Here is a 14316-nt window from a genome sequence, read left to right as displayed (position 1 = left end):
TTGCCCGTCATTCTGCCTGCTGAACACTTTGTTGCTGCAGAGACAGGACGTGTGCTTCTGGTTTTCACAGGGCTTTTTTTTTTTCTGTTTTTCTCTGTCTGCTGTTTAGATTGAACAAATCGGCATTTTCTCGCGGATTTTCTCGCGGATTTCTCACCTCAACTCGCACACGGGAGTGCGGAGAAGAGACACAGAGGGACACAGGGAGAAAGTTACACAAAGAAAGTGGAAAAACTGGAGGAGGAAAAGGGCGTTTAGACTTCGAAGTGGCCATGGAAGTTCCTGGTATGCAGGTGAGTGGAAAGGTGAAGAGATTTCAGCCAGACTCGACTCTGTTGTTTAGGCCTGATTTCAACCTCTTCTCTTCTCACACCATCGATCAGCTCTGGGCTCTGTACTACGAATGTTGTATTAGAAGATCCAGGATCTGTCCCTTGATCTGGTTTGTCTAAACCAGATCAGCTCGATTGTAGTTAACTTGTACTACGAAGCTCGTTTGCCACTCGTTTAGTGGAACCAGTTTTTCTAATCGAGCTCTAGGCTCGTGCACATGAAAATGCTCGTGCACATCAGCTCGTGCACATAAAAAGGGCGTTCTCTCCGACGTCTGACCAATCACAACATGGAGACGCCAAACACGTCATCGGCTGCGTCTGACTGGCAGCAGCAGCAGCAGAGCCGCATATTTCTCGCTTGAGGAGCAAACGCTCATATTCACGAAATATGAGGTTTTTAAACATCTAATAAAAACAAAGGGCAACACTGTTGCACATAATAAGTGGCGAAAGGAGGGCTGGCAAAAATTTGCAGATTGTCTAAATGCATAAGTTATTCAGCTTGCTTGATTTCGCCACCAAAGCGCCAGACATGCCTATTTCCTCATTGAATGAATCCGCAAAAAAAAATCTGCGTTGGATATTATTAGTCTGTTCCCGAATGACTGTCTAAAGACCACTTTTATCCACACCAGTAATTTCTTTGAAGAGCGGTTTCGTAGGCTATCTACAGCTCTCTATCTACAGTCTTTTGTGGAAGCAATGTCTGTCTCAGTCCAAAATCGGTATGTATAGACCATTTAGGCTCAATGAATAATAATGATCTCATGAGTGTTTAGTCGCACTGACTGAATAATTCCTATAGGCTAATCAATAAAAAAAAGAATGATAATAAAATAAAATAAATGCTTCTGAACTGAATTGACACGGTACGTGCGGGCATAGATTTCATTTATAAAAAATAGCCTATTTCGTGGTCACATAGGCCTATAGGCTATAGGCTATCGTCAGCAGAGTCGCATATCTCCATATTTCATATAATGATGCTGGAAATATGAAGTTCAATCACATCATACAGGCCAAAAGCAACACAGTTGCAACTGCAAAATGCAGGAGTAGCCTATGAATCATCTTAATATGGGATCGCCTGTGTGCAGGTGATCCCATATTAAATTGCTTAGATGTAGTAGGCTATTCTAGCATGTAGGCTATGACCATTTTAATTCCAACCCAACGTCAGTCTCAGCTCCGTTGCGCACACGGCACCGTGCGCTTTGGAGACGTTTATGTAACCTTTTTATGCCAGTTTAGTGATATTTCTCCACTCACTATTCAGCTGCAATCGATCGGCGGGGTCAAACAACGTATCTAGGCTACTTGAGAGCACAAAAATGAATATATAAAAACATATTCCAAAGTGGTAAGTAGGGCTTAATTAAAATGTAGCCTGCAACAAGTGCAAGGCTTTAGTCCTTGATTAATTCAACATTACAATTCGTGCTCCTTCCTTGATGGGAAACTAGTCCAGAAAGGGGTTGGCCATTTTTCCAAACTGCTGATTCGATTGGTTCGTGGGCGGTGTATCTAAGGTCTAATCTTATCCTTGCAACTTAACCTGCTATGGACCAGGTTAAGTGTGAAGCATAAGTTGCTATGGAAATATATGTCGGTAAGAAGTTAACTTGCTTTGTAGTACGGCCAAACCAGGTTTAAACCTGAAGTTACCTCGCTAAACCACTAAACTGGCTTTGTAGTACAGGCCTCTGGAGTGTGTATGTACCGTGCGACTGACAGCTCCTGCTATTAGTAAACATGTGTTGTTGTTTATTTCACACACAAAAAAAACATCAACAACGACTTACGACACACTATCGTTCTGTCACCCGCTGCTCAGCATTCAGCGCATGGAGGAAGAAGTATAGCTACAGTAGCAACACAGACATGTAAAGACACTCCATTACAGTGTCGGGCAAGTTACTCAGGAAGTGTAATTAGTTACTTATTATTGATTACACCTTTAAAAAGTAATACAATCACTTTACTTATTACTTTGTATCAAAAGTAATTATGTTACTAGTTACTTTTCTATATTACTTTAGCTGCTGCCCCCCCCCCCCTTTCGAATGAAATCCACTTTATTGGAACAATAATTAACTAATTAACTTAATAATTAGCTAATTAACATTACAGGAGGAGTCATCAGCCAAAGTGCATACTTTTTATTTATTTGCCTACCTAGGACAAAAAACTACTTGTGTTCTGGTAACGCAGCAAAGACCTATCTCCACACCTCGTTTTAGCCCTGTGCCAGTTCTGGAGACAGTAGGCCTAATACAGTAACATGAAGTTAACTGTAATATAATTAATAACTAATATAATATAACTTTTTGATGATTGTAATGCCATTAACATTACTAGTTACCGGCAAAAGTAGTAATACAATTACAGTAAGTTACTGCCCAACACTGCGAAGTACAGTACTGAGAGTGTTTACATACTGTAGGCTACATCTTCACTAGCGCGTTTGCAAGAACGCCACAGTTAAAGCCTTCCCAGTCTACACTAGAGCAGGCTCCGTTCATAATAGCTCGTAATAATAGTCAAAATCAAAATTGAATTTCTTCTCTCAACTCACACCAAAAGTGTCACCAGTGCGACACACTTTCTTCTTCTCTCGTTTGTAGGCGGGTCGCTGACAGCTTCAAGGTGCTTGCCGCCACCTGCTGGCTGCTGTACAAGTACGTTAGCGGCATCGTTTCAAAATTCCACGTCTACAGTAACATTTCAACCCGGATTTTGATGACGAAGACGGGCTCGGCCGCCGGAGACCGGAGTCTTCGCGTTTAACGCTCAAAACAATAGAGGTAGTGTGGACAATGGACACAAACGGAGTGCAGATCCCTAAAAAAAACGGCCTAACGTAGACATGGCTTTAGGTTAAAGTAACATTGCAACAATGTAAAGATACTCCATTACGAGTAAAAGTACTGCATTCAAAATCTTACTTCAGTAAAAATAACCTACACAAGTATTGGCAGCAAAAATTTGGGTATTCTAATTCAGTGGTTCTCAAAGGGGTCCTTGAGGGGGTTCCAGGTGGCCCCCCCACAAAAAGAGGGATAATTCATTTTCACTGTAAATAATAATAACAATGACAGAATGTATGAGTATTTTGGTCATGGGTTTTTCATTCATACACTTAAAACATCTAAAAGTAGAACTCGTATAAGATGGGGGACCCTGCTGGGACAAAATCAAATGTGGTTCCGTGGGCTAATTTGTGTCCGTTTAGGGGTCCTCCTTGACATTAACAAGTTTGACAACCACTGCCTTAGATTATCATTTGGGTCAATGGGATGAACCTTCATGTTGTAAATGTGAGCCATTATGTATCTCTGAAAAAAACCAAAAACACTTTTTTGTTATTGTGATTATTGATTTCAACATTATGGCCCACCTGCATCCTGGAAGGACGTGTGTGTGTGTGTGTGTGTGTGTGTGTGTGTGTGTGTGTGTGTGTGTGTGTGTGTGTGTGTGTGTGTGTGTGTGTGTGTGTGTGTGTGTGTGTGTGTGTGTGTGTGTGTGTGTGTGTGTGTGTGCGTGCGTGCGTGCGTGCGTGCGTGTATTCCTACTCCTTCCTATAGAGATGTACAGTGTGTCTGTGCTACTCAATAGTTTACATTATTTGACTGACTGCTATATTACTAAAGAGTTGTCTAGCTTGTTTCACCTACAGCAGCTGCCTGGTGTTTTGTATCGTATCCCTGTAAAGTCCGGGACGATCAAACAGGCGGTGTGAATTGAGTTCAGTTGTGTGTTTAACCTCCATTACCCTGGTTGGAGGCTGTGAGTGAGGTGTGTCTACCTGTGAGGTGTGTCTACCTGTGGGAGTCCTCTCCTCACGCTGCTGGCTGGGAGCCTGCTCTGCCTGCTTGGTGTGTCCCAGGGGGGCGGGGCCTGCTCTGCCTGCTCAGTGTGTCCCGGGAGGGGGGGGTGAGGTGGGGGTGGGGTGTGGGGGGGGGTGCCAAGAGACCGCTTATGACAACAAAACACACCTGCTCTGCTGCCTGACACACAGCCAAACGGCAGCCACGCATACGGCAAAGGCTGAGGGTCAATTCATGAATGAGCTCATTGATTCTAATTCAACTGAGGAGTTGGAATAGAATTTAGAAAGAAAATCACAGCAACATAATCGGAATAGAATTAGAATTTCAGTATGAAATTCTGTAAAATGCCATGTTTTGTTTTTCTTACCACATATCCGAGATCCCCACATAGTGTTATATCATCAATACAGAATATCATAAGAAGTAGGGATGGGCATCGAATTTCGAATTTTCGAATAATCGTTGTTATTATCAAGGTCGACTTTTATTATTGAAATTCGAAATTCGATTTTTTTTTTTTTTTTTTTTTTTTTTTTTTTTTTTTAGTGAAATGTTGCATTGTCTCCCCTGATTCTAAGTATAGTCAAATCGCTATAAGCATTTTAAGCAAGGTATATGGAAAAATGAATGGCGGATGAAATCCCATGAAGAGGGAGAGGGGGTGACTTTGGCACCCCTTTGGCACTCAGACCTGACCCTACTAAATATTTAATGAACCACAACCACTCATGATTGTCAAAACTGTTTTTTATTTTCGAAAATGTCAATGTAAAAAAAAATTAAAATGTAAAAAAAAAAAAAAAAAAAAATTTTTTTTTTTTTTTACATTTTTTTTTTTTTTTTCGAAATTCGAATTAAATTCGAATTTGGCCAGCGAATTTCGAATAGTGTTTTTGCTAGAAATGCCCATCCCTAATAAGAAGTTTAACTCATTGAGTGCCATGGACGAGTATGTTCGTCAATTGGTTTAGTAACGTAGAGTGCCAAGGACGAGTATGTTCGTCAATTGCGTTTTTTGACGGTGGGACGTGCATCAAAGCCAGATCCATCTCCTGTGAAAGTATGGTGGCTGTTGAATGTGTAAAAGCTATTTTAGGGACATATTAGGTAGCGACAGTGCTCTCCAGATTACAGAAAGGCTAGGAAAACAGTCGTTGGGGAAACGGAAATCGCATCGCATCCGTATGCATCGATATGCAAGCATAACGTTAGCTGTGCCTGCAGCAGCCAATCTGCTGCCACAATTGAGCATCTCCGTGTCCGCTGCGATAGCCCATCCGCATGATTTTGTTATTAGTTGTTATTATTCTCAACTGGAAGCATGGGAGCCGGTGACAAATACACACGGAACGCTGTAAAAAAGCTGGATGTAGCGGACTTTTCAGTGCAGAGCAAACGCAGCAGAAAGCCCCAGAGACACTCCCACACGGAGGAGGAGTGTGCAGTTGAGGAGGGGGGGGCACGCAGAGCAGCATACAACACTGACCCAGACAGCAGGACAGGATTGGCAAACGCAAGCTAGAATATCTGATGCCCACCAGCAGTAAATCAAGACCAGCAAGAAGCTGCAACCAGCAGCGCACGCAGGGGCCAGCGCTCCTGGTTGCAGCTAAAAAATATTGTTTTGCCAAACAAAATTCCTTGGTTTTCGCTGTTCTATTGAAGGAAATTATTTTTGAGGTGTGACTACATCAGAAAATATTAGCTTCAGTCAGTGATGTGCATGAAATGTTTAATTTCACAAAAGGCTCATTATCTCAGCTTCTAGAAAAAAACGGCTGTTTTTGGTTAAATCAAGCTATCTTCTCCGGCTGATAACTAAAGAACGGAAAATGATATCAATAAACCTGTTTTTGCTGATGATAGAAGAGAGTCTCATCGTTCTTTTTGCGTGTTTGGTGTTTACATAGTAATATCACACAATATTCTGTGGGCCTCGAGAAATCACTGAAAACGCTCTGAAACTCTGGCACTGGGAGCGTCCGTTCTCCAAAAGTGGCTGTCACTCAATGAGTTAAGGAACCATTCAGCTGGTTTTTCATGCAGAACATGTAATCGTAATAATACAGAAAGTATGATTGAATTAGGGTGGGGCGATATGGACAATCAGAATCAGAATCAGCTTTATTGGCCAAGTATGCAAACACATACAAGGAATTGGGCTCCGGTTAGCTTTGCTCTCAAGTACACACAGAGTACACAAGTACACACATATAGAGAAAAATAAAAAAGGATAAAGAAGGTTACACATAGTCAAGGCAAGAATACTTTGTAAAAAATACGTTGTAAAAATACTCTTTTTACAGTGACTGCTATATACAATGTGGTGACTGTGCTATATACAATGTAGTAAAGTGGCTATTTTTAAATATGAATATATTAGGGAGTGTACAGTCAAAGTGTACGGTAGGTGTGCAACAACGTTTGTGAACAAGGTTTATGTAAGGGATAATGTATACTGAGCCGGTGATTACTGTGGAAATAATGACCGACAGGTGAATGATTGAGGCCGACGCGCAGCGGAGGGCTTAATGATTCACCTGAAGGTCATTATTTCCACAGTAATCACCGGCTCAGTATACATTATCCCGCTTAGAACACGGCCTACAACTAAATCATTCAATAATCTGACAAAAATAATTATTCAAATAGATTTTTTAATAGCGTTTTCAACACAAAGCGGTTTCATTCGTAATTGGCACACAAGACACCACAGCTGCAACTGGTTGGCCTAATTAGTAGCGTCTGCGGACAAAATGCTCTTACCAACTGATTAATCCAGGTGTGGCAGAGCAGCGGTCGGTTGTCGAGAAATAATGACCGGTGAATATTGTTGATTGACCAATCAGAATCGAGTATTCGAGAGAGCCGTGTTCTAAATACAGATATTGCATTTTTATATATGAATATATAAGGGGATGTACAGTAGTGCAACAACGCTACGTAGGTTTGTAAACAAGGCTTATACAGTGATTGCATTTTAAATATGAGTATATAAGGGAATGTACAATAAATGTGTGCAGTAAAATGTGCAACAAAATCAAATATCACAATATGTTTGACCAAATACCTCGCTAACGATATTGGAACAATTGTAGGGATGACAATCGGTGCTTTCATGAAATATTGACACAGTGAGATTTTTGATAAACAATCATCAGTAGGGCCATATGATTTCCGCAAAAAATAAAAAAAACGGTCTGAATCATGGAATTTGGTAATACAAAATGGAAACAACTGTAAAACTTAACTCATTGAGTGCCAAGGACGGACATGTTCGTCATTTCAAATAGTAACGTAGAGTGCCAAGGACGGACATGTTCGTCAATTGCGTTTTTTGACGGTGGGGCGTCGATCAAAGCCTTCTGCCTCTGATGTACAAATATTATAGCTATTGGATGTGTCTAACCTATTTTACAGAACCCTTAGGTGGCGACAGTGCTCTCCACATAACAGAAAGGCAAGGAAAAAACAAAGAAGAAGTCGTTATGGAAACGGAAATCGCATCGCATCCGTATGCATCGATATGCTGAAGCACGTTACTGCAGCTGTGCCTGCAGCAGCCAATCTGCTCCCACAATTGAGCCGCTCCGTGTCGGTTGCGACAGCACATCCGCACATCCACACCGTGGAGTTGTTATTATTCTCAACTGGAAGCATCGTTGCCGGTGACAAACACACGCGGAACGCTGTAAAAAAGCAGGATGTCGAGCACCCTTCACTGTGCGCACAGCAAACTCAGCAGAGAGCCACCACAGACAGGAGGAGGAGTGTGCAGTTGAGGCGAGGCGGGGCGGGGCGGGGCGGGGCGGGGGGGGGGGGGGCACGCAGAGCAGCGCGCAACACCCAGACAGACCCAGGCAGCAGGACAGGATTGACAAACGCAAGCCAGAATATCCGATGCCCACCAGCAGCAAATCAAGACCAGCAAGAAGCTGCAACCAGCAGCGCACGCAGGGGCCAGCACTGGTGGTTGTAGCTAAAAAATATTATTCTGCCAAACAGAATTCCCTGGCCTTCACTGTTTTATTGAAGGAAATTATTTTTGAGGTGTGACTACATTAGAAAAGATTAGCTTCAGAGTCAGTGATGTGCTTGAAATGTTTAATTTCACAAAAGGCCAATTATCTCAGCTTCTAGAAAAAAATTGCTGTTTTTGGATGAATCAAGCTATCTTCTCCGGCTCATAACTAAAGAACGGAAAATGGGATCAATAAACTTTTTTTTGCAGATGATAGAATAGAGTCTCATCGTTCTTTGTGCGTGTTCAGTGTTTACATAGTAATATCACACAATATTCTGTGGGCCTCGAGAAATCACTGAAAACGCTCTGAAACTCTGGCACTGGGAGCATCCGTTCTCCAAAAGTGGCTGGCACTCAATGAGTTAATTTGGTTAATTGGTAAAAGTAGGCCTAATGATCAAAATCAAAAGTAGACCTAATTATTGTACATAATTGTAAAATAGGCCTAGAGAAATGATTCTGTTTTGGATTGGGGTGTTTTGAGAGGGTGGGGGGGGGGGATTGTGTGGGGCCCTTATGTCACCTCACAACTTGGTTTTCTCTTTGAGAAACATGTCAAAGAGGCTATCTGAGAGAGCCAAGTCAAAAAGTAAAAAAAACTTTAATAACAAAATAAAATAAAAAATTGGGCGAAAAACAATCAAATGGAATTTGAAAAACAAACAAACAAACAAACAAAAACGGATGTCATAGTCCCTCCATCAGTAATGTGGATTTAATGACTAAGTGGGTAAAGCTAGAACATCTGGTAAGTTCAGACATCAGTTTACCATAATGCCGCCTTTAAAGCCATATCACCATATTACCATATCCAAAATCGAAGACGATATCTACTAGTAGTCTCATATCACGATATCGATATAATATTGATATATTGCCCATCCTGCGATTGAATGTTTGATTTGTTGAATTGTCATCCATTTGCTTCATGATGTTTAAGCGAGTCGAGACAAACTCTCTTGGATTTTAATGAGATTTGGCAACATAACATTCACATTCCACATTTGACCTCTGACCTGAGCATTCTCAGTTCAGCTCATGGATGGACCAAACTGAGCAGTACAAGATTAGACTGGGAGAAATGTGTCAAAGGCGGGGACTGTCTCTCTCTCTCTCTCTCTCTCTCTCTCTCACACACACACACACTCTCTCTCTCTCTCTCTGTCTCTCTCTCTCTCTCTCTCTCTCACACTCTCTCTCTCTCTCTCTCTCACACTCTCTCTCTCTCTCTCTCTCTCACACTCTCTCTCTCTCTCTCTCTCTCTCTCTCTCGCCCATTGGCATTTTTACAGCTGCACCTTTTTCCAGTTCTTACCGGCAGACATCGTGACGTAATCACAGGCTGTCGCACTGAAACTTGAAAGGAACTCCGTGTGTGTGTGTGTGTGTGTGTGTCTGTGTGCGTGTGCGTCTGTGTGTGTGTGTGTGTGCGTGTGCGTGCATGTGTGTGTCTGTGTGTGTGTGTGTGTGTGTGTGTGTGTGTGTCTGTGTGTGTGTGTGTGTGCGTGCATGGGTGCGCGCGCTGGAAATGCAACCATTTAGCCAGCAGCCAACTGCTTGTAAGTTTTGGCTGTGGTGTGTAAGTCAGAGGGCCATCATCACGCTTGGTTTGTTTGCTTTGGTCTGAACCATAGTGGAATAGTTGACTTTGTCTTTTTTTAGATTCACAGTAGCTGCTGCGGTTACGCCAGGCGTTTTTTTCTTCCTTCATTCTGAATGAAATCATTGCGAAGGGAAGATTGCCACGCAAGTGTGTTTACACCAGCGCTAAATATAAGGATCGCATTGAGATGTTGCGTTTACGTGCTCCACTGCACACATGATGTCATCAGAGTAAAAAGTTTCTGACATGCACGAAACACTGAATCCATAGTTCCATACACACTGGGTGTATATATTTAGAAGGTGGCCCTGTGTCGTTATTTCCGATGAAGCAACAGTTTGATCAAAGCGTATAACGCCGTAAGAGTCAGAAAAATACTTGTCTTGCCCCGGCAATGATTGGGTGTATTGGTAATTTTCAAAACATGACTGATCCAGAGAGGCGGAGTCAGGACTTGATATAAAAACGGGCTGCACCGCCTACGTCAAGCCCAGGAGCGCCCCAGCCTAAATAACACGCACATCCGTTTGAAAATAAAGGGTAACATAATTGACGTTATTTATGTTAAATCTGCGAGCATGTGCAGAAAACAAGCCAGATAAAGAAAGTGATCTGAATTAGGGATGGGCATCGAATTTCGAATTTTCGAATAATCGTTGTTATTATCAAGGTCGACTTTTATTATTGAAATTCGAAATTCGATTTTTTTTTTTTTTTTTTTTTTTTGAGTGAAATGTTGCATTGTCTCCCCTGATTCTAAGTATAGTCAAATCGCTTGGTTTGAGCAAGTAAAACAATTTTTATAAGCATTTTAAGCAAGGTTTATGGAAAAATTAATGGCGGATGAAATCCCATGAAGAGGGAGAGGGGGTGACTTTGGCACCCCTTTGGCACTCAGACCTGAGCCTACTAAATATTTAATGAACCACTAATGATTGTCAAAACTGTTTTTTATTTTCAAAAATGTCAATGTCATGTAACATGTTCTTTACTTCAGTGGTGCAATGCTTGTTTGAGCTAAAAATCCACAGCAGAAGCTTTTTATATTAATTAATAAAGCCGTAGACTTAGAATCAGGGGAGACAATGCAACATTTCACTCACAAAAAAAAAAAAAAAAAATTACATTTTTATTTTTATTTTCGAATTTCGAATTAAATTCGAATTTGGCCAGCGAATTTCGAATAGTGTTTTTGCTAGAAATGCCCATCCCTAATCTGAATGAGTGTTTACGTGACGGGGATTTCATCCATTGACCAGCTTATGGAAAAGGTTCAACCAAAGCACCCCTCTCAAACAGAATGGAATTTCATTTGGATCGGCCCAGTTTATTCTGATTGGGCTACAAGCTGTGAGCCAGCTATAGCTTGTAAACAAAAGTCACATGACTCAGAAGCAGCTCCTTTACAGAGAGTAGGCCTACCGCAGGAATGAGTCCCAAAGTAGCACTTCCGGTTCATAGGGGGAAAAGGCAATGGGATTTTTGTACGGGGGATTTATTATTTATTATTTCATGCATTTAACTGAAACCTCCATACTAAAATACCATTGCCTTTTCCCCCTACGAACCAGCATGGCGGTGATTTCTGGGTAAGCCTACAGAAATACGTCATCCCTGCTATGGATGGACAGAGTTTCGGTGACCTTGCTCTGACCTGTCATCCTGCAGGTTAGAGATTGTGGCAAAAGAAATCCGATTCCAGTCTCTGTAACTTTGCTCTCTTCTTCTGTGGTGTTCAGTTAAGCACACATGAAGAAGTAGCTGAATACGAGCGGACTTCAGTGCAGGCTTCATTTCTGACAGGCTTTCCTTCTGGCTATAGTATCAGATGTCCACATCCGTCTCCTTTTACCCATAATCCCTTGTGTTTTTGAAGTAGTTTGCCGTAGTTTGTTGGATTACATTCTCGCTCTTAACGAACCACACCGCAGTTCTCTTGTTTGAGGACTGAGACTCACATTTATGTTTTTTTAATACTTTTTTATTGTCCCTATATCTTACCTAGGGTTGGACGATATGGTTCAAATCAATATCCTGATAATCACAAAGCTTGTTTTTGGCATCGATATATCACGATGTGGCTCACGTACTGTATATATGCAAAATCTTGTTAAATCCAGTTCAACTTAATGGTCATGTTAGGTGTGATGTCAAACAAAATAGAAATACTCAAATATCCCTTAGAAAATGTTTCATACTTCATGTTGCCAAGTAAAGTGAGTAAAATGTGCTCGTTATCGTCAATTTATACACCAGAAGTGTATCACGATATTCCAAAATCACCATATCATCACAATGTATACCTCCAATGAAAGATGATAAAAGATAAACTTGGAAAGCCATCAGTGTTTCCCATACATAAAGGAATTTGTGGCGGGGCGCCACAATAATATTTTGACCGCCACAATAAGATGTTGACAGTGCACCTGAACGCAACATGCAAGATATCCGCTGAATAAATGTCCAATAAATGTTCATGTCATTCTGGCCAATACTTCTGTTATAGCATTTCAGTCTGGAATATGGATTTAGCTGCTAAATTGTCAAATACCGCCATCTGCTCGCTACCCAGGCACTTATGTATGTACTTAACCTAACTAACTTAACCTAACTAACTATCCGGTGTGCACAACACTGTCAGCCTAAACTCCGGCTGACACCCCAAAAACCTACAATCCGCTACAGAAAAATGTATATTGTTTGTTTATTAACTGGCCCCTCGCCTTCTATCTAGTGGCAAAGCAAGTTGAGTATCCCTGACCTATAGGGAGAAATTTAGTTTGTCATTGTAAACCCACAGCACAGTAATGATGACATGTTCTTCATAGATCTAGCCTTTTAATTTAGCTCTTAAGCTTTCTCAAAGTACACCAAATACATGCATTTTACTTTAAAATGTTTAAAAAAATCTCGCGGGGGGCATGCCCCCGCACCCCCCTAGGGGGTGTGCAGTCCCCCACCACAAATTCTCTAAATCCTGTGGGAAACACTGGCCATGGTTTGCCCAGTTGAAGTTGGCTGCAGAGGCTTCGTGGGCAAGTCGACTACCAGGCTGCTTGAGGACATGGGAATTCGAGGCCAAACCATCGAAGCCCTCTCAAGTGCATCCGAACAGGCACGTCGGTGGCTCTGGATGAAGAGGAGAGAGCAGAGGGGTCAACACCTGGGATGCCAGGTGTTGCCAATGAGCCCTCTGGAGGTGTTGTCGGGCTATCATCAAAAAACACCGATGAAGGAGGGTGCCCACCTGATGACTCCACTGAAGCTCACCACAGCTCCCGCTTGGAGACCCTCTGGGATGGCAGCATTGTCCCACACTCACGTCTCAAGTGCGTGAATCAGTCAAGGGGTTGTGTCACCTAGTCGTAAAACAGAACTAATGATCAGCCAGCACACGTTATATCATTTATGTAGCGGCGACCATGTTTTTATGGCATACATAAATGACGTGAGGAGGTGTGTCACCCAGTGAGACATCATAATAACAATCAATCAATATATAACAATACATTAAGATAGATATTATAATCAGTGTTGGGCAAGTTACTTTCAAAATGTAATATACTACATTTACTAGTTACTTTCATTTGAAAGCAATAAGTTACTTTACAATATTACTTTCTGTGTAGAATAACTCGTTCCTTATGACACTACTTTTGCATTACTTTTACCAAAACAACAGCAGCAGCAGAAGGAAATCGCCACCCCAGAACCATCCCGAAAAATAATTTCAACCGCCTTGAAGTCAGTGTAAACAATCCAAAATTCTAGATGTTATTCTTTTCCTTTGTTATTCTCATCTATAGTGCTTATTTGCATTAAAAACACACAGTTTGATTAGGAAATGATTGTATCTTTTTTAGTGCTTTGATTTAAAAAGGAATTTAACTCAATTTGTAACTTGAGTTACTTGACAAAATAACTGGTATAATATTAATGAAATCCTATAAGTAATAAGTTATATTACCGAGTTACTGCTAAAAGTAATATATTACATGTAATATGTTACTTTTGTAATGAGTTACCCCCAACACTGATTATAATGGCAATATGTACAGTACAGGTTTAAATGATTACAGTGTGTTCTAGTAATTGAAATCATACAAAAACATACTTGATGCTATATTTGAAAATCTGCCTGCTGTATTCTATACAAGGGATCAGCCGAGCAGCATTTTGGTAAAACCGCGTCACTGGGTGGTCACAGCAATGGAACCCTATGGAGACACTGCGGAGCGCATCATCATTGGCGTTCTCCTATGACGCGTGCATGGTCGCATGTTGCACACAAAGATCATATATACGGAAGTTGAACACTCCAACTTACTTCCTGTACAGCTAGAGCCACATTTTTCTTCTTGCCAATTCTCAATGGCTTCCTTGTTTTCCTCGGGAGTACAAAAACACTTTAATTGGCGATTTTTTACATTTGTTGTCTCCGCAGCCCACCACACAACAGGTTTTAGCTACCGGTATGTTCAATTCAAGGAAAATGACGCTGGTGTGTGGAAGTGAATGGGGAGC

At 41.4% G+C, this 14316-nt stretch overlaps 1 protein-coding gene across 2 annotated transcripts in view; it reads left to right on the top strand.

Moving 5' to 3' along the window:
• Window positions 1-83: 83 nt before the first annotated feature.
• The window catches only part of stk26 (serine/threonine protein kinase 26), a 55642-nt gene continuing 41409 nt past the window's right edge, over window positions 84-14316 (top strand). The window contains exon 1 of one of the 2 annotated variants that reach the window (XM_083640559.1): window positions 84-293. In XM_083640559.1, the coding sequence (XP_083496685.1) occupies window positions 273-293 (21 nt within the window). In that variant the 5' untranslated portion in view covers window positions 84-272. Of the gene's footprint in view, window positions 306-14316 lie in introns of both variants that reach the window. The other variant, XM_083640558.1, reaches the window with a different exon arrangement.

This window comes from Poromitra crassiceps, assembly GCF_964638095.1.
Source record: "Poromitra crassiceps genome assembly, chromosome: 7".
Classification (NCBI taxonomy): Eukaryota; Metazoa; Chordata; class Actinopteri; order Beryciformes; family Melamphaidae; genus Poromitra; species Poromitra crassiceps.
The sequence above is the reverse complement of the archived record's forward strand: the minus strand, read 5'-3'. Positions and strand labels throughout refer to the sequence as shown.